This window comes from Helicoverpa zea, chromosome 5, assembly GCF_022581195.2.
Source record: "Helicoverpa zea isolate HzStark_Cry1AcR chromosome 5, ilHelZeax1.1, whole genome shotgun sequence".
In the NCBI taxonomy this organism is placed as follows: domain Eukaryota; kingdom Metazoa; phylum Arthropoda; class Insecta; order Lepidoptera; family Noctuidae; genus Helicoverpa; species Helicoverpa zea.
This window is the reverse complement of record NC_061456.1, coordinates 2407853-2429676: the sequence shown is the minus strand read 5'-3', so window position 1 is coordinate 2429676 and position 21824 is coordinate 2407853. Positions and strand designations below refer to the sequence as shown.

General features: G+C 35.1%; 1 protein-coding gene across 2 annotated transcripts in view; it reads left to right on the top strand.

Annotated features, from left to right (window-relative positions):
- Window positions 1–21824, top strand: part of LOC124630237 (DNA N6-methyl adenine demethylase) — a 105178-nt gene that overhangs the window by 14382 nt on the left and 68972 nt on the right. For both annotated transcript variants that reach the window (XM_047164008.1, XM_047164007.1), the window contains exon 3: window positions 508–648. In XM_047164008.1, coding sequence (XP_047019964.1) covers window positions 508–648 — 141 coding nt within the window. The remainder of the gene's footprint in view (window positions 1–507; window positions 649–21824) is intronic.

Below are 21824 nucleotides of genomic sequence, written 5' to 3'. Positions count from 1 at the left end.
GCCTCTCTTTCTGTTTCGAACAAAACGGTTCTAACTTAGCGGAGTAAACAGTTGGCCCAATGTTTGTTGCAGTATGGCCAACGTTTGGCACGGGATCGTGAATGAATCGCACACGCAACCAACGGGAATACGATCAGATACGACACTCGTGTAACAGTAAAATATGACTTAATGAACACTCCGAAGCCAATTTTTCGAATTAAACTTTCAAAACTGTGTTATTTAATTATCGAATTAATGTAAAAATGATAATTTCCGTGTTATGGTTACGTAAAAAAGGCTTTTAAGAATAAATTGAATGCTAAGTGGGATGTAACAAGTTATCATTAATATACTTAAAATTGACTAAAATGGCGAAGTCGAAACGTGCGTAGTGTCATAAAAGACACAATAATTTTACATTTGACGGAATCTCTCTGCTCCTGAACTTTTTATCGGAATTTTTAAATGCTTAGATTAATGTTTATGAAACTAACTACAATAATAAATCAGAATTTCCGAACGCAGACGAAGAAGAAACGGAAAAGATGCGGTGAATGCATCGGTTGCCAGCGTAAGGACAACTGCGGCGACTGCGCTCCGTGCCGCAACGACAAGTCACATCAGATATGCAAGCAGAGACGGTGCGAGAAGTTGACCGAAAAGAAGGTGAGTACATAGCTTAATTTCATAGAACAATAATTGTAGAAATGACAGAAAAACTTTTTCGCAGAAAGATCATAGAGCAGCTAGTGATAGATATTAAAGAGGAACAGGTAATTTTTCGTGAATGAAAAATGACACCAATTGAGAGGAAACTGAAAATCTTTCTAGCAGTCACTTACGTGAAAGTAGAATTTCAATTGAGTGTGAGACTTAAAAGAACTCAGGTATTGGTGTTTTCTTATACTAATGTAGGTATTCCATTCGTGTGATATTTTAGAGATTCAACATAAGACCATCTTCTAGAGCGCTTTTCCTCAACTAAGTATGCTGGGATCAGCTTAATTAATAACCACAATATTCTTATATCCCTTTAGTTAGCGCCAACTTACTCTTTATTATGACATCTTAGTGTTCAAGTATTTTTTAAAAATGCTTTAGCATCAAGTATGGACATTGCCAAAATAAAGTTATTTTGCAAAGCAGCCTGACAATATTTCATACAGTAATGTTATTGTAATTCTATGTATATTGAAGCCGAAAATGGGCGACATGCCTCATTACACCAATAAAAAAATGTATTTAACAATACATAAATATAAATTTCACACAATGGTTTCATAAAGCATATACGGCGACAGTTAACTTTATAACGCAATTACCGACATCAAATTAAAACAGTTAAATAATTTATCTGACACTCCATTACTGACTTATAAAAATGACCATGGTTGCCAAAATTAAAGTTAATGCCCCAAACAAATATTCGTTCCGATTCACGTTGCTTTTCGATTTCAATACGATCTTTTATACATTCGTATCGATTTCTGATAAATTTCATAAAAAAAATGTGTTGAATCGATTTAGGAATGACGCAAATACCTCGTTGTCGCCTTGTCGTGTCATTTGCATTAATTTATACGAGCGTGTGTTGGTCGACATCTTGTGACGCGGGAATTCTTGACAAGATGGCCGACACTTTTGTATGAGATACGACACGTAAATAACACGACATTGGAGACAAATAGGTGAATTCTAATTAATTGGATGTATGTATAAATTAGCTACAGGTGATTCTGGATATTGTAAGTAATATCTCAATGTTCATGTCCTATTAAATAGTTGTAAAATGCCTTCAATATGTATGAGATAAATCGAATGCTTTATATTCTGTCATAGATAATGATAATCGGCATCATGCGCCTATTTATCGTAGTCAAAAGAAAAACAATTCAAAATAAAACACAGATTATCATAAAATACCAATAAAAATATTTAATAGCTGAATTAATAGGCCGTGAAAAGGCATTCGCATACTTTGTACTACGGAGTACAGTGGAGCAGGGAGTAGTCTCTTTAATTAGGTCGCGTAAATTTATTCAAGTTTCTTTCAAAAAGTCATTTCAAAACGACAATAAATGAAAATCAAAACCATAAAATAGAAAAGATATTTTCTTTTTTCGTGTTTATTTCAGACCACGTTTGTTTTTGTTTTTCGTACCTGATTACTTCACATCTTAAACATGTAATGCATACTTCCCTATTCAGTTCATTATTTTATTTAATAAAAGGGACCAAAACCAATTATAAAATCTACTAGCTTTCCGCCCGCGGCTTCGCCCGCGTGGAATTCGGTTATATTGCGGTATAAATCACAACTATAAGAAAACTTCTCATTCCCACGGAAAAATCTAAGAAGCGCGATGTAACGCTGGATACGATTAGTTGTTAAACCAAAACTGAATGGTACACTATATTATACGTTTTCCCTTGTGGAGCAAAAACCAGCAGATTTTGGGCACTGGAAACCCGGGAACACGCTACATAGAGCTGACCATGCGAAAAACAATGTTTTTCTAAGTGTACTCCAGCAACCCTTAGAGTTTGGCCTTGTGCTTTATTAATGGTCATTGCAAATGAAACCCTTATAGGAAATTGTAGTCTTTTAAATTGAAATGGGTGGTCTGTTGGAATAATCGGAATCCGAGGAATGAGTACACTTTCACCCTTTGCTGCGCCAGTTAAAATAGTGGCTGTAATAATGTTCCACCCAAGCTGAGTGACACGCAGCCTGGTACCATTACACAGTCTAGGGGCATCGAGATTACGCATGAGCATCACCGGAACACCTACTTTTAGTTTTGTTTCGTTTGCAATATATTACCTTGTTTTAAACGACACACAGCGCCATCTACAATCCATCCATCAAGCAAACAATATTTTTGTTTTCCCTCGGGAATATCTATTTTTTTCGGGATAAAAAGTACCCTATTATTTAATCCGGACTTCTAACTTTACGTCTGCAAAATTTCAAAGCAATCGGTTCAGTAGTTACGGCGTGAAAGCGGAACAAACAAACAAACAAACAAACAAACTCACTTTCCGATTTATAATATTAGTAAGGATACAAGGACGAATGACGGCATACAAGTATATGTATTAGCTAAACAGCTGTAAATAAGAAAACCTATCAGTACTTATGTATTTCCTAAAGTTTCATCAGGATACATCAGCTAAATAAAAAATCTAAAATGACATGATGTACGATTTTGTCCTGATTAGATCATCGCCACGACGAGGCAGACAGATTGAAAAATGTTATGAACAGTTCAAAATCATGTTTTTCACAAGCTCAGTTACTGAGCTTGTGAAAAACATGATTTTGAACATGATACTTGAGTGTATCGAAAACATATTGTTTCGAACGAATCTCTACTTCTGACTGTAAGAACGAGCGACTCAATGAAATCGTTATGATAAAATGAAGCAGGTATCTTTTCATCCGTTGTTACATTATTGACAACACCCACTCAATTCCTATTGCTTTTAATCCAAAACCTCAAAAATAAATAGGTAACCGACAAAAATAAAGAAGTAAACATAATTACAGTCTTATCTTTTTATTAAAAAGCTATACTAACAAAAGCAAGTACGTACTAAAATCGCTCGAATACTTTTCCCGAACAAAGGTAACCGAAAAAAAGTTTTTTACCCAAAGAAAGTGCGAAGAGAGAACGTACTTGACTTAATTTACGATTATAAGTTAGCGGCTGCGAAGTAACTTTAGCAAATTAGTTTTAAAACAAGCACCGTAAAGCTTTTGGGGGGTACGGGTGGTCCCACCTTTGTTCCAAGTCCAGGAATTACGTTTGTTCAAAACCTACTTTGAATAAGTACTAGGTTACGAGAAATGCCTTCTTGGAGCCACTTAATAATACGTTTGATAAAAATTTGGGACAAAGTCTATTGTTTTAAAAGGACCTGTGGAGGTCTTAATAATATCTCCGTGTCTCAAAATGGGTTGCCTTTTGAATCAGAGGATCTTAGGCAGAATCTATAATTATCTAAAGAATATGGTCCTAAATATGCACTTTGATGTATTTCCTTGTGTCAAAATGTTTTTTTTTTCAATTCATACCTACTGTTGTATCTGGGAATCATGTATTTTTTTTCTTGCAAGACATTTTTACAATATGTACCTAGTTATAAAAATATGACCCGAAATTATAGTGCAGTCAATTATAAAAATACCACAATTAAGCTACTGTAGGTTAATGGCTAAAAAAGTTAAAAAATACACCTGTAGAGGTAATTAAAGGCATCTACACAAAAAAAAGATTGGTCTATTGGCGTTTTGCTCTCACCTTGTAATTTAAACATTTTTTTTGAGAAATTCATGGAACTATTTATTTCATTTTGATATTTACTAAGACTCTATACCCCAAACCATAATGTGGATCTTCGGCATATGCATAGGGGTGCAAAAACCTCTACTTTGATGTCCTATCTATTTCTTTATTAAATAAAAAAATCACAAAGGAGGTAACAGTTGCTTCAAAAAAATCAATTCAGCTGTTCAACCTATTTGGTCACCGGTCGCTTTTCTTTTTTTCCCGAAAAAGTTTAAAGGTATCCGTATTATTTATATAGTGTTTAGTTCATATGTCGCGCACATTATCTGGGCTCGCAGGCGCACGCGTCAACGTGCGCGGCAGATGCGCGGGAGGCGAGCTCCAATCGCGAGCGTCGACGCCTGCGCAGACCCGCCTTTACTTTTATCTGATTGTACCTATTGTACGGTAAAAGGTGTTGCGCCTTGTTATGGATTTGTTATCGGATTGAATTGTACCTAGTAGGTAGTCTTATTTTTTTGAGTTTTAGGTTTGGTTCAAGAAAGTTAACACTGCCTATATTTAGTTATTGCTTCTGCGGCTCCGTCTGTGTCACTTATCTTCTTCTTTAGTATTACACTACCAATTCTATAATAGTTAAAGTGTTTAGTTTTAAGCTAGTCATCAATGTGGTAGGAATAACAACCGAGGTGCGAAATGAAAAGCTGCAGTGGCACACATTCAATGCTACATTTCATACCTTTCTAAAAAAAGTATGTTCTAAATCCAAACATGTTCATTACATCAATAGACAAAAGACCAAAAGACATAACTGAACAAATCCTCATTGCTGTCAAATATCCCGCTCAAACAACTGACCGCCCCAAAGCAACAGATATGATTCGGAAGGGTGCAACGAGATATTGTTATAATCGGCCCGGTTATCCGGGTGATTGGTGATCACACCTGATACAATCGCCCGGACGCCTCTTATGACACGTTTGGGGAAGGGGGATGCACTGCATTTGAGTGAATGCATTTTTAATTTCATAAATGCTGTTTTGGACAGGATTAAGAACGAAGTCCTAATGGTTTCTCACAAATATTAATGGAACTACTGTTACCTGGATGGAGGGCCCTTTTTTGTATTTCTGAAGGACTTTTAGAAGTTACTTTCAGAAATTTGGGAACTGGGGCCCAGTTACTGGGCACTGGAAAACAATCTAAGGACATTTATCTCAATAATGATCAACTTTTTGATGGCTAGTCAGTCTATTAGCAATATTTTTGTTTGTTTTTGATCATATCATAATGTGCTCTAGAATTTAATTACAATCGTTTTTCCAGTCTTTTCTTCGACAAAAGCATTTATGCCAAAAACGCGTGACTTATGATAAAAATAATATCTGACTAGACTTTTGTTTTGTCGTACCTAGACAAACGAATTAGGTAAGATAAATAGTCGTCGTTGAGAGCTGTTCTATTTTTATAGCATTTCTTTTGTTTATGAAGATAATTGTATTCGTATTGGAGTAATAAAATAACTTAAAAGGTACCTAAAGTGTCTGAGTCACCTTTTTTTTTTTTGGAAAATATTGTTTTCAATATAGGGATGTGCGTTTTCAGTCTCTGGTTGGTTGTGTGAATTAAAAAAATATTTTGTGAAATGTGATTTTATTTTGGGTTAATTTTTTTCTGTAATTTTCTGTGGCACACAATCAATTCAGTTATGGTTATGGTTCTATTGAACGTAAATTGACACTACATTTAATTCTTACGGTAGCAGCACAAACAGCAATATCAATGACAAAATTGTCTCACTAATCGAGTAACAGTGTTTTCCTCTCAATTCACAAACAAACATACAATAAACATTAACCAGTAACTTCAAGATAAATCACTGCCGGTTTTATCGTACATTATTATAGACCTTTTTCGAATATCACCTATTTCTCTAACATTTTCTTGTTCCTCAGATTTAATAGCGCGGGAATACGTCCCCGTCGCCATCTTGAAATTAAAGAAAATTTATTGCTACGAAAGCAATTTCTGTTTTATCATAAGAATATCGAAAAACTTGAGTTTATTAAGCTAAGGATTTACGACAAAACTTCGCCCTATAGTAATTTAGTTTTCATATAAAACTAATATTGGTTGACAAACAATGAATATTTATGGATTCTTAACGCGCTGTTACAGCTATCCAAAACATTGAGCTTTTATCTTTAATTTATGAATTGATACATTTCTAACTGCTCAAGAAATAAAAATAAAATTTATACACTCAAAAATTCATAAAAAAAATATAATGTTCGATTTTTAAACTCGGTCGAACACGGTCCACCCACAGGCGAGGCGATTATAACGGTCGGCGGGAGTTTACACTTTTGATTTTTTTTTTCTGTTTTTTTTTCGAGCCGGCACGCGCCAAGGGCCGGTGATTCACGGCGGAGGCCGGCAGATGTTAGGCAGAGCTTTTTGTGCTATCAGCTGATGTAACGGGCAGGAATCGACTTGTTAATGATGCATCTTGCATGCTCTGAACTATTACGTGTAACAGGAGTCCGTCTTGCGTAATTGTTTTTTTTTTATTCTTTTTTTTCATAAACGTGTTCGTTTCGTTCGCGCATTTTCTGTCATGTTCGAAGTGAAATGACGCAATGTTGAGTAAGTTTTGAAGTTATGGATTTTAACTGAAAATAACAACGTATCTAACATTAATGAAAGACAAAACTATTCTAGCACTTATATTAGAGAGGATTTTAGTCTGTATTCATACTTTTGTACTGTATCCTAATGTGTTAGAGTTCAAAGTTGTTAAGCAAGCATTAGTTGATTTTGTGTTAACGGCAAAATTACGTTGTTCACAAAAACAAACAGGATGCGGTTCAGACGCGTGTTTATGTCAAGTTATCTTTATAAATATAACTGTATTGAGGCATGAACTCGCGGAAATTCGTTCCTATATTTAACCGCCAAAATAAAGGCAAAGTTAGGAAAAACCAAAAAGAAGACCGTGTTTTAGAAGACTGTCTAAATTCAAATATGACAATGACGCTTAGTTTGAAATTGGAATATGACTTAAGTGATGATTTTGTTTATTTAAAAAAAGAATAGCAAATAGTGCCAATAGGTAGCTTACATTTTGTTGTATAGACACATTTATACATCAAATAGTAAAAAAATAAAGCTACAAATAAAAAATATTGTTACCAAACCCACAAATGCTAATATAAATGAGTCCTTTGTCATCGTTATGGCTAGAACAGAAATAACGAGGCATTCCATGTTAGTATTCTAACACTCGACAAACGTCAAAGCGAAATATTTACAATTTAGTTTTTTTCCACGTTTCGCCGTTGTTTTGTACACCGTGCATTAGTTCGTTTTGTTTTGTTTGTTTGTAATTTTTTAGTTTTTACAGAAAACTTTTTGTACAAAAAATAAACCGTTTTTTTTTTATTTATTGCAGTAAAATATGCTACAATTCCTTCAAAATTGTCCTCTAAATCCCATTAGTACCGAATATTTTTTTTAACCGTCACACAGTTAATTATAAAAACCTTTCACACGAAATTAAATAAATCCAAAATGGCGGCCGTAAACTAGAGTCGAAGAATAAAACCTTCATTGTCGGTTGATAATAAAAACTTTACATTAAAGCTGTGCTCAATGAAATATTTACAAAGGACCGTAGACTTGCTATAAACCGGTTTCACCATCTGCATTATAATCTATTAAAATAACACTGGCCGAAGAGTTTTGCCGCCTTTTTTGGTGCATCTTTATAACCTAGTGGTTTAGTTTATTCAATCCTTTTTAAAAAAAGGTATCGGGTAATCTTGCGTATTAAAAAATATCTCCAATTTTTTTTTTAACTATTACATATATTGGTTCTCTATAATTCATTCTATAATGTAAAACTGACAGCGCATAACCCCAAAATATGTGTGCGCAATGTCTTATAAAATTGCCAACACCACAGCCCCCGCGTATATTTTTCAAAAATCATCATCTACTTGCAAAAGTCCGTATTAAACCCAGCTACTGTGCAACAAATCAATACTTTTTCCTAGCAAAGACTACCCCAATGCACGCAACTTATTCAAACAGCCTAGAACACGGTATAAATAACTACATCCATACGACCTCTTTTCTACAACCAAACAGGTACGCACACATGCACAGCTGTACCGACCAATCGCGGCCCAGTTTCCTATCGTAAGTGTTCGCTGTGCGTGTGTGCGTGAGGGGTGCGTCGATGCACCCTTACCACGCATCCAACACGAAACTAAAACTCGATGCAGTTTTATTATTATTAAATCGGGTTTCTGTAGTTATGGCCGACAATCCAGTTATTTATTGATATTTCGTTATTTCATGGGCGCACTCAGCACTATATTATCTGGAATGAAAGTGAAATTATTGCCATTGTAGATTTTTATTACCTTTCTCTTTCAGAATATTTTTATGTTGAATTTATGCATTTTATAGTTAATAAATTCTTGCAAAGAGATAGCTATCTGGACGGCATTAATTTCTAATTTTGTAAATGGTATCATAACTCAGATTTTGATAGATACTCAGAAATTGTTGTTTTACTTAGAAAAATAACGGATATCAGCAGTGGTTTTCAAAGTGACTTTGAACATTTCGTACTTAACTAAAAGTTTGTAAACGTTTATATAGCTTTCAGACTAATTATTTTTTTTTAACAAAAAACAAAAACCCACTCAAGTCATAGACTTCTTAGGAATTTCAAAAAAGGATTACAACAAATTCCAAATACAAAAATTTGAAACAGTACACATTTTTTTTTACCTTCTTTTTTCAAAACACAACTTTCGCACTGGCTATAATGACGTATGCTAACGCAAGTAAGGGTGCGTTCAGAAGCAATGTGGCGGTTAATTTGCGCGTGCTCACGCATACCCAGCGCTTTAACACATCCCGCGCGGTGACTTGAAGAGCTTTTAACACATATTTAAAAAAACACATATGTATGTATGTATGTATGTATAACGTAAGATGGCAAATGTTTTCCTTCATCTTGTAATGAGGTCGGGGAATTTTATGTAGAATAAAAAATGTTTTTTTTTTTTTTCTAAGAATTTTGTTGCGAAATGAAAAACGATTCCGAGAGGGTTGCAAAAGCATGTCATCTTTGACATTTTTTTTCTTAAAGCCCTTGCTTTTAAGAACATATTTTTGTTATAATAAACAGATATTCCTGCGCATAAGTGCCCTAAAAATATGACCCCACGATTGGGTCACATTTTTTTCAACCCTATTTGAATCGACGAAACATGACACGTCTCAATACGCGCCCATTAGGAACATCTCTTACGTTCCATCTCACACAGCGCTTACTTCAAATACCTACGTGCTAACCTATATAGTTTTAACTACGCATAGACAGACTAGTTCATACAGTTCATTAGAGACTTCCCCCTGGCACGCGTCGTGCCGTGCAGCGTGAAACCTCCCCGCCCCACCCTTCTAGAGATCTAATTCTGCACGCGCTCGAATACGTAACGTTGCGTTCTGACTTTGAATTATTATGTTCTGAGTTTGAATTTTTCGAATTTGTTTTTTATAAATGCTTCTAAAGTCTATCATAAGAGTGAAAGAGGTTGGAAACGTTCGAAATTTGAAAATAAAATAGGTTTAAGATACAGTTAAATTGAAAACATGAAGCGCAATGTGTAATTGCTACATAATTTTATATCTGTGACTTTGCCTTCTAAAGATGTTGCTTTAATCTGTTGTGGTCTTATCACTCTTCTGTATGTATTGCAGTTAGTCTACTGTAACTGAAAAATAAAACCAAAAAGGAAGGAAAATCTTACAAGCATTTGAGATAACTGACAGATTATATGTATATGCTGTAAACCGAAAATCAAGTCTAACTTTGAAATTATAATCTGTTTTAGCAACATTATTTAGAGGATGTACGTCAGGAACACATCTATTAAACAGTTAACATAATCTCACAGCCTATCTAACACAGCCAGAAAACAAAAACTAAAAAAACAGAACATTATTTACTTTTCTAGGCACAACACAGTTACGCACTTTACGTAATTTCCACCAAGGAACGGAGGTCGAGATTTTCATTTGTGCGTGTGTGCGGCACATAGGTTTATATGATAAGTGGCGCTCCGCCCCGCTGTGGGGCAAGCCACCTGCACGCGTAACCTACAAATCTGCACTCTAACGGGTGACCATGTTGCATGTAATGTGAAAACAACCAACCTTATTTCAATTTTAAAACATCTTTCCATATTCGAATGAAACCTCCTTGATATATTTTTTATTTGGATTCTATTTTTGAATTCCTCTGTCAAATTAAATTATGTGTTCTCTGTACATAGAGCATTCTATTTTTAAAAAGATTTGATAGATCTATATTTAAAACCTCCTGCTTTTTTTAGGGAGTCTACTATCACAATGGCCGATATTCCTAACAATTGAATGTCCTGATGGATTACTGACTACTCTGATCGGCCTTTTGTGTTGGATAGAGCGAATTTGAAGTGTTGCCAAAGTGGGACATTGTGTAGGCCCATCAAGTTTTTTTTTGATAATATCTAAATTCTAAAAGATGATTGCTTTTTTATCGATGTCTTTATGTAAGTTGGTTCCTGTAAAGTCTTATTACTTTGGTCTACAATAAGCTGGCATGAAAAAATATGTTGGTAAAATGTCCCGAAGTATTGCCAACATTATCATATCCTACGGCAAGCCATCACTAGAGAAACATTTGACTTTACCGCGTTCTACATAAATGTTTATACATAGCCTAGCTGGTATATACCACATAGAAGGGTTGCCCTCCCTCGGGGGTGGGGGGAGTGCGCGTAACCTAGTGAACGCACTCCCTACTTAGCTATCGGGAAAGAACTATTGTAAGGTAATTGCAATGGAATACAGATATCACTACGTGGAACAGACTCGAAAGAGGTTTATATGTTCGGTAGAAACTTTTACTTGGAATAAAAAGGTTCTAAGCCAATCTGTTTCTGAAGTTTCTGGTATTACTAGTTGGTTGTCTTATAGACTAACACGAATTGAATGCCCTAAGAAACACATCTTATCATGTAGTCAAATCCCAAACACAGCCAGATTTTGGATCAGTTTAATGGTGCCATAAGGCATCTATAATATTTAAAAAACAATAACAGGGCTTTATAAAAGCACTGCCTAGGCATACACTACACACCTAGGTATATAATTGTATGCAAGTAATGCCATCCTATTTATTTATTACAATCATGGTAAGCTACTTCAAGTACAAGCTATAGATTGATTGGAAACTGAGGAAAGCGGTTGAAATAACAAGCTTCATAATTTCCAAGAAACAATAATCCTCTTGAGTAATATTGCCAGGAAGAAAAATAGTGAAGTATTTTTCTTGTTCAAGTTGCGGAACTTTGTAAGGGGCTGTAGTGGTGTTTTTATTATGAAATGATGATTTATTATTTATCTCGATTAAAAAGTAGGACGGGATAAATAATACTTGCAGTAATTATGCAAGAATTTTATTTTAAATAGAAGTGATTCAAATAAAATGACTATCGATGCGAAAGAATAATTGAAATTGTTCCGTAGAACTGTCATCGTAATGTTTAGACGAAATAATTATTAATTATACATTTGGCAAATATGAGTTGAACGAAAATGCAACTGGTCTCATATCCTTTTACGGTTGTTTGATACCTTCGTGTTCCATTTTCAAAACGTGTTCTGATTTGTAAAACCTCTCGCTAGGCCATACACTGATTCCTTCAGTACAGCCTCCATAAATTTAATAAGCTCCATCATGAGCTCTTCATGTTCCCTACATATTTTTCCCGTATATTTACATACACAAGTGAGTCATTGCACCACTCATCGAACAATCAACGCCAGGCTAACGACCTCGCAGCTTCAAGCCTTCCATGCCCTTTCAGATGCGACCAGCGCCCAGTGACCTCTCGCTACTCAAACTTCACCCCCTTTCTGACTTGCGTGTCTGAGGAGGCAGGGACGCGGGGCAGCTCTTCTTACCCTGGCGAGGGTCTAAGCCAAGTTTATTGTGTGACCCAAGCACTGATAGGCAAATTGCAGTTTTTTATGCATCACTAGGGTAAGAGAGATAGGGCGTATGTGTAATTGAGGTAAATAGTCCGCTTTTAAAGATGGCCTCCCAGATACGCGTTGATGAATGACGATAATTATTGTAATTATCATTGGTTTGGTTGCGTTTTTTGTGTAAAAGGGGCAAATTTGCATCGTTCAATAAGTAATTGCGTCATTAGGCTACTGGATTTTGTTAATGTGGGTTTAAGTATGGACTAAGTTAATTGCATGGAAGTGAATTGCGTGCATTAATCGTCTTTTTTAACAAAAGAAAATAAGCATACTTATACTCATACTTAAGAATTTTTGTTTTGATCAATTAAATCGAGCCATTGAATATCGATCAGAATCGAAACGTCTCGTAATCGTAATTACGTGACAACGCGTAACTCGATCCCGGCGGGAACTGTAAAGTATAATTTATGATTTAGCTCCGGTTTTCGAACGTCGCGTTCGCTTCCGCCGCGCCGCTCTCAAACATTGTAACGCAACACGAACGCACCTTTATTTGATTTATATCCTTTTTATTTTTTTTATTTTTTCATCAGGAAGGCTTGGGAAACACTTGGCGGCAACATGCTGTACGAAACATGAGTTACTTATCGTTTCATTGAAAACGTCTGTACCGACGATTTATAACTTGTCTTCGTCGCTTCTGTACTTAATTATTTATGTATGTAAAAAATAAGCAGTGCTTGTAATATGCAGTTTGCGCGTACATCTGCTGATGTGGGTAAATGTCATTTGAATACATTTTGTGGTGAATTGATTAAATCTGTAGTACAAAAAACTACATGTAAACGTCCTACTAATGATTTGTTTCTGCAAATCATTTTATAGTAACGAAACAAACTCTTCTTCTTTCATCAAATATCCTCAATTATTCTACAGTGTAAAGTACAATTTTGCTGGATAATTACTAGAATGCAACGAGTTAGAAGATATAATAGTAAGTAGCATCGCAACGCATATTTTTCCCTGTGTACTTATTAAAAAGGCGTCCGGACATCCTTGTTTTCCCTTCAACTGTCAAACCATGACGTTTTACATAATGACAGTTATAATAATCTTATTAAAATATAGACAGCGTAAATAATTATGTGTCCACTACATTATTAATATATGATTTGATCAATCAACCATGTTTTAAAGTAATAAATAAAGTTAATAATGCTTGGAGGACATGGTTAGTGAAATTATAGTGTTGAAGGTTGATAAAAGTTCGTGGAAGTTTTGTATTGTTTTTGCAAATCTAAAATTGTTTTTGAAAAATGTAGGTAGCGTTACGAAGCTGAGACGATGATCTCAACATGGAGTAGGTGTATTTTAAAAGACAATTTTCAAAAAACTTTTGGAAAACCTCACGCAAAAAATCTAGGCGAAATACCATTTTTTTAAGCATTAACTTCTACGTCCAAGTATTATTACTCTAAATGGTAGTGATAAACATACAAATATATACCATAACCTTTTGTAAAAACATATGGCCTATTGTACCTGCCCATTTTCACATCAGAAGCACAACGAGTAATAACAGTGAACAGAGCAGAGACATTTGACACGCATCTGTCGTCTATTGTCTATGGTGCTTTTTTCGTTATAAATATTGAATGGCCGTATCGAAATATGAGTAATGAAAGTTTATTTTGAAAATGGAATTCATATATTTTTTTCTGTTGGCTCCGAATTTTCAATTAAGTAATAATCTAGATTCTAGAACCTTCTGGGTGTTTCTAATGAAGAATTGCCATGACAAAGTATGCGAAGAAAAACACACACATTCCGATCTCATAAAAGCTTGTTATTTTCTAAAAGAGTAGTCTGCTAACACATGCAGGCAGGCAGGTGACATTTTTTCTATGCGTTAGGTTGGCATTAGGTGTCTACAAAGTAGCAATAATGACAAATTAACATATTTTCTAACTTGACGATAATATGGAGCTAGTTAAGTACTTTCATTTTAATTGAAAACACATTGCTACATTTTCAACGTCATTCTAAACTCAATTACCTTATACTCCATCTTCAAACTTCCTTTACTTCATTAAAAAAACGCTATTCAAATTATGATCGCAAAAAAAAACAATATTTCATAATTTAACGACAAGACATTGAGTGCATATAAAACGGAGGCCCAAGTAAATCGTTCTACTCAATCCATCATACGAAAACAGGCTTGCATTTATTAATTTTTGACATAAACCGCGGCCATTTTGAATTGGAGCAGCTGTTGTGTGGAGTTCGTTGACCCCTTTTTTTACGATACCAGGTAGAACCATAGAAATGGTTCGGGCCAAAAACTTAGTTGATCTTATTGTGTATTGTTAATGTTATTTTATGCTTTACTTTGTGGGAATTAAAATTGGGATCAGAATTAAATTGTGGATTAAAAATATTCGACTTGAAGTACCTAGGTGATAGCAACGGTTGTGGAAGAAGATTTGGCCAAAAAGAGACTTAAAACAAGAATAATGGGCAATATAAATGTAAGGAAGAAAAATACTTTTATGAAATACGTTTTCTGATTTAAGATTATAGAATAGAATAGAATAGAATAGGTCTTTATTTGCTTAGAATGTAGGTACATACAAAATGGGATGGTAAATAATACAATAGGATCCGTGTACATTCTGCCTTGTTGGCATGCAAATGCAATAATTATTATACAAAATTGTTTAAGGCAAATAGATTATTGAATTGTATCATCTAGGAAGTCTTGAACAGAATAATAACATTTATCTACAAGAAACTTTGTGAAGCATTTTTTAAATTTTATCAATGGCAGGGTTTTCATTTGATGAGGAATTTTATCTTCCCTATGTTTTCTTTGGGTTCCATAAATGCACAGATTGGTTATATAAAGCATTTTATCCAGTAGAGAGTTACTCCTTTATACTCTTAAACAGTATTCCTAGACTTCAAAGGTCAAATTCAAATATCAAGTCAACACAGTACTTAACACATCCTCGTTAAGCTGATGACTTAATTACCTTTCATTACTATCATAGTAACTCCTTAAAGCTCCTTCATGATATTCTCACTTAGCAGCCAAACCATTGCCGGTTTCGTTCGAAATATCAATAGGGGGTATGTGTCAAAACGGGCAATGGAACTCGAATGTGAAATAGTCCACATGTATAGAGGTGTGTCCTCAGGTGAATTTACGTTTCATTCATAATTTCTGCGTTGTGGAGTGGAATTCCCTTTTGGTCATTTTGCGCAGAAATTGAGTCATCAATTTAAGGGGTAATGCTATGACGCAGTTCCTAACTTGTTTACTTGTATTGGTGAACTTAGGTGCTAGTTAGACTAACTACTCACTTGTGTTTACAATATTATCTATAGGAAAATAGCATAATGGAATAGGATTTAATGGAAATACTTTTGTCTATCTCTGTAAAAACTGAGTTATAATTTAGAGTAGGTCTGTACATATTTGTAAATGCACTACAACTTAAACATTACATCGAATACTCATCAGATATATTGAAGATAATCCTGCAGTATTGCCAATTTGAAAGATCAGCTCAATCATCCCCTATTTCATTACATTGATAAATACCCCGTATAAAATGCACCATCTGTGTTCTGTACTCGTGCACGTGCCAAATTCAACCTTTAGCAAATATTAAAGCAACCGTGACTTCATTGACCAGATGTTGAACATCAAAACAATATTTTACAGTCCAACACAGAACAATTATTTCTATGTTATGACCAAAAAAAGAAACGAAAACGTCCTTTTAACATGTTCTAGGCAGCTTTGTTAAGTCAGAAACGATGATAAATCTGTGTGAATTTTATAAAGCTGAAAATGTAACTGGTCCAATTTGATTCAATGCTTGATAGCCAATTTATCGAGTAAGGCTTCACTTGGCATGCTTGTGAAATCGAGAGAAACAGCTAACAAGAAAATACTGGCATTTTAAGAAGACCGCTGTCTAACAAAACTTTTTATTCACTGACCTATTCGTGTCTTTCAACGTAACCTTTTATCACTTGCGCACGCGCTAGGCAAGCAGCTGCGCTCAGGTAACTATCAGGAAGTTCAACACTTCTACACTATCCCGGAAACATACACACGAGAAACACCCTTATTTTTAACGTACTAAAGTTGATAGTTGAGTGTGGTATTTTGACAGATGTATGTGCTTCCATTGAACCATATGCCAGCTAGGCTTGTTGTCAGCTGCACAGCATACCGACGATGGATTTATAGCAATGTTCCATTATAAGCGATTAATCATGATAACGTGTACGAAAACGTCGTGTTTTTTGACAAAAGCTTAGGTGTACTATGTGATATTTTTTTTGAGGTTTCTCTTATTTTCTCGATAGTGAAGATTCTATGACTTAGGTACATTGTTCTCATAAGAATACCAACCTTCTAAAGTTATAGTTGCAAGATATATAATATTCATATTCTTTGTCGTCTGTGGCAGCTTATTAAACTTTCGCATACTAACAGAAAAGCTTAGAAAGTCTTCTGGAAATCAGCTTATTAAAATATAACCGTAAGCTATTATTTGGGTTCTAATTTTACAATATCTATCGTTCAGTGAAAAAACGGTAATTAAGGAAGATTTTTGTAGCCCAGTTTTAAGATAAAGATGTGCCATTATAGTTAGACAATTTTGATGTTTTATTTTAATGTTTAATTTATATTGTTTCAGGTAAGAGGTGATCAGTCTATTTCAGAAACATCAGACATGCAGATTGGCGACCAACTATGAGGTAAAAAGATGTAGTTTATGTAGTATTTGTTTAATATATTATCTACTCCGAATATACATAAACTGCTATGATTCGATAGTTTTTTATCGAAGTTTCAATTACCTAACAGATTTAGTAAGGCGACGAATTAAAATGCGGTTTTTCAATGAAAATAACTTAAATGCGGTTTTTGAACTAAAAAGCCGTCTTTTTCGATTATAAAGGAAACATCAAACAGGATCGGGTTAACCTAGAGAGATTTAACACATTTATACCTTTTGAAACTTATGTAAGCATAAATTCTTGACATCCAGATTAAAACGTACGCCAATAATCCTCACCAACAGAAAAAAAAACAAAACAGTTCCAAATTCAAACAGTCTGACCATAAACTAGGAAGTAAGAAAACTTCGGCCAGTACACACGTTCCGAAACTCGAAAGGTTGAATGAGTCACCGCTGGCGGGGCGAGGGGCGAGCGGGAAAACGTTCGAGGGTGAAAATGCGACGTTGCATTTTTCTCGGTCCCGTTTCTACGCGAAATGCTCTGTTGCCGTTTCTTTAATTACGCCACCGAGCCAACGATTTTCTCGTTTTTTTTTCCAACGTATAATTAGTTCCCTTTTTGTGATTCTAAATTCGATGTTAATCTACACTATGGATGCTTTTGCCGTTGATGTCAAAGGTTTAGGTTTTTTGACGTTTTCCTGGTAACGTGGTAGAATTACTTTTAAGGCCTTTTAACTTCGTTCAATATGAATTGCGTAGCAAGTACTCATGTCAAACCAAAACAATTATTGTGATTCCTACTAACCAGAACCTAGTTAGGGGTAAAAATGGAACAACAAAACTAAAATAATTTAGTCTCAAACTTGAAACAGCATTTATCTCGAAAAGCTCTCGAAATAAGTAAATACTTCATTAATTAGTATTGTCCTTAAAATATGGCGACTAATTTTAATTCTGTCATACGCAGGCAAGTCACGTCGGAACGAAGTCTAGTCAATTCTGTACAGACTTCATAAAAACTTAGTAAATACGAATGATTACTTCTTTCTTGTTCTTTAATTATACTTTTTCAAAAGTTAGAATCTAATATTTATGTAGACCACGCTTTTGAACGTGACTAGTTATTTATTGAGGAGATACTTAGCCGTTTTATTTCATATTAAATTGTTTTTACAGACTTCAAGATAATGTTTCAAACCTTTGTATTTTTCTCCATATATGGTATTTTTAAATCTTAAAATTTAAACCGTATCGATAGTTACAAGACCAGACGTAAACGGCTTAACCATAAAATCCGTGTTTAAAAATACGTATTATTAAAAATCAACACAAAGATAAAACTTTCGTTCTTACTATCACCAGGTGCAATCTTCGCACACTAAATTAGCAAATAATTTATCAGCTATTGTGTACCCGCGCATCGGAATCGTAAGCTTTGTTACGAAGCTTGCGCAAGCGCAGCGAGCAACAAAAGCTCTTACCTGCCTTTGTATTTTTTTGCGAGGATCCTAGCTACAATGTCATATAAAAACTGTCATATGTCAACAATGCACCCTTACAAGATAATCGACTTTATGCCTAAAGCAGTAGAGTTCATAATCGATTAAATGTAAGATACAGATGCAAAGAATAAGGGTAGAGATCAGATGAGAATTTATTGTCGCTAAAGAAAATTTTCTCACTACATTTGACAGGATTTTATTTGTTCCATATTTTTTTTGTTAATCTTACATCAAATGGCATCATGGTTGAACTAAAATGTAGCTTAAATTCTAAATAAACTTTAGAATAAAAAAAGTTGTAACAAAATGTGAAAAAGAAAGCAAGGGTACCAAATAAACGAGTAAATTGATAGGAACTAAAGAACCATGGCGAAGTAAAACGATTGCCCATTACAACTATCGACAAAAAAAAGCTGGCTCGTGCACTCAAAAGACAAAAGAAAAACAAAAACACATCCGCGTGAGGTGCGCAAAGAGCAAAAGCAAGATGGCGCGCGTCCGGCGGCCATGCCACTTCCGCGGCCGCATCCGCCCGTAATTCGACTCCTGCGCAGCCTGCGGCGCAGCCTTAGCCAATCGATTTGCGAGACGAGCGTTAACTCAAAACTTTAAAATCTTTTATAGCCCAAAAAATTTAAACGCAATTAACTTCCAAAAAAATCGATCCAAACCGTGCTAGAGGCACCCATTTTTTTCGATTAAAACAGCTACAAATTATAAAGGAAATAATGTAATCGGCGCTCTAAATCTTCTAGATAATGTTTTGAAAAAACTCTTCGTGTTTATGTTAATTCATGCTAACGCTTCAGACTTTCAGAATAAAGTATCTAACGCTTTGGTTAACAAAGGAACGTTTTCGTGAAAAACATTGAGATTTATGACAAAAAACGATGGCAAATTGGAATTCTTCCAACGCATCGGTGGATTATGTCATAGTTTTGTAAATGATCAAGTCCACATGTTTTTTTTTTATAGAATCTCATTTAAAAATAAGAACCAATCAAAATAAATTACAATTGTCATTTTTGTAAGCATTCATATCGGGACAGTAAACGTCTCCCGAGTCCCAGTTAGGGCGCCAACTGAACTTTGAAGGGGCCTTCAGTAAACTTGACCTGAAACCAGAACCAGATCGAATGGCACTCCAACATCTAAGGCAAATCCACCTTAAACGCTTATTCAAAGTGTATTTTATCATTACGAATGAAAACTAACACGTAAAACGAGAATGTAATGTAACGTTTGTAAGTTTGGATATTTGCTATTATCTATTTTACTTCTAGTATAGTTATCGGCACGGATATTGAGCCCTGACCTTCACCGGCGCAGAAGCGATTAATGGTTTATTGCCTTATGTGCACAGTGCGCAAAGCGATCCCCACTCTTCCGAAGAGAGCTCAATATCCGTGCCGGTAACTATACCTAAATAATGTAGATCAACAAAATAGAAACATAGAAAACTCTGTTCTCTCATTACCATCATCATCCTCCTCCTCTTAGCCCGATTTTTATTCGGAGTCGATAGATGTCTTCTTCTTCGATATCCCTTTACTTGCCGTCATCTCACAAGTAACTTCCTTTTCAGCCATATTTACTTACTTCTTTTACAAATTAATTCCTTTTTGCAAATCGCGAGGAACTTGAACATCTAGCACAAACATCGAAGACCTTGACATTATCGTAATAGATTCAACACAACAATATATTTTTGGCTCTCAATAGTCAATCGGAACATATTTATTCATACATACTTACAAATCAATTGATAGTTCGTTGAAATATTTATTATTATCTCCTTTTTTGCTTTTCGGAATATCTATGAAATTCGTTGTTTTTTATTGCAAGTGGTTATTTTTCTTTTGCTTTGATAAAAAAAATAATGGTGTTATTGACCCTTGCCTTAAGTTCTTATATTTTATTTATAATTCAGGTGTCTGAAGCTACATAAGGAGAATAAACCAGAGTAAATCGGAATGTATGATCAATACAATCAGTCTAGGTTTCTTCAATTACCAGCTGCATTTCAATCCTAATAAATTGTATTAAGTATTGTATTATACACCTCTTATCCCCAATAGTTTATCAAATATTATAGTTCGGCCATTCAGAGAATGCGTTCCTGACACGTCGCGATTGAACTGACGACGTAACTTTGCAATGGCGTTGCAGTTACGATAAAAATATTTTTGCTGGTTGTTTACCGTTTTAACAATTGAGGAGCATTAAAACAACATTATTATATCAATAATCAATGAATGTTATTACGTCGTCAGTTCAATCGCGACGTGTCAGGAACGCATTCTCTGAATGGCCGAACTATAGTTAATTAATCATCATTTATTTAATATTACAGTATTTAATATTCAATTTAAATAATACGCTGACAGAATTACAAAAAAAATTAAAATGCACGAAAAATATTCAACTCGCGTCCCTTTGTGAGTCGATAGTCGTGAGACAGAAACAGGAACATCGTGCCACCTCACTCACACATTAGAGGATGACACTTCCGAGAATCGTCTGAGCTTTTGAAGTACATATTTGAAATGCCCCACACACAGTACCGTTACTTTACTACAACGAATACAACTCACTTTGCGTTTTTTTTTTCTACGTCTCTCAAGCTTTTGTCCAATTCAACCCCCCTTTATTGTCTATGCGAATTTACAGCACAAACTTTTAGATTGTCCGTTCAACCGTAATGTCTTTGAATAGACGTCATTATTATTCTATTCGGAACGGACTTTCAAACAAAGGTTTATAAATCGATGTCTGCTGTTCCCGAAATATAAGAAAGAGTTCCGATCTCGATAACAGTTTTCTTTTAAAATTGGAATGCTTCGTTCTCAATTACGACCGCGATGCCAATATTAAAAATGAAAATGTCGGCTTTCGGAACGAACTAGCCGTGCACCCACCCCTGTTCAAATGTCGACGAACGGGGAGGCGCGTCGCGCGACGTTGCCAAAACGGAAAGTGAAATTTCGTCACACTCTCTCTCTCATTCACACACACAACGAACACACTCACAGGATAGTTCACTCCTCGTAACTTACGTCTGTGTGGGTTTAATTCGGCAGACGCGGTACGTCTGTGTGCGTTTGTTTTGATGAATATTATACGGTGGCGGCGTGAGTGTATGCGTCAGACGAATTTGTATGAACGTTGCAGTATACCTACGCTAGAACGTTTCCGTGTTCGATCGACTTTCGTAGACGCTGACTTTG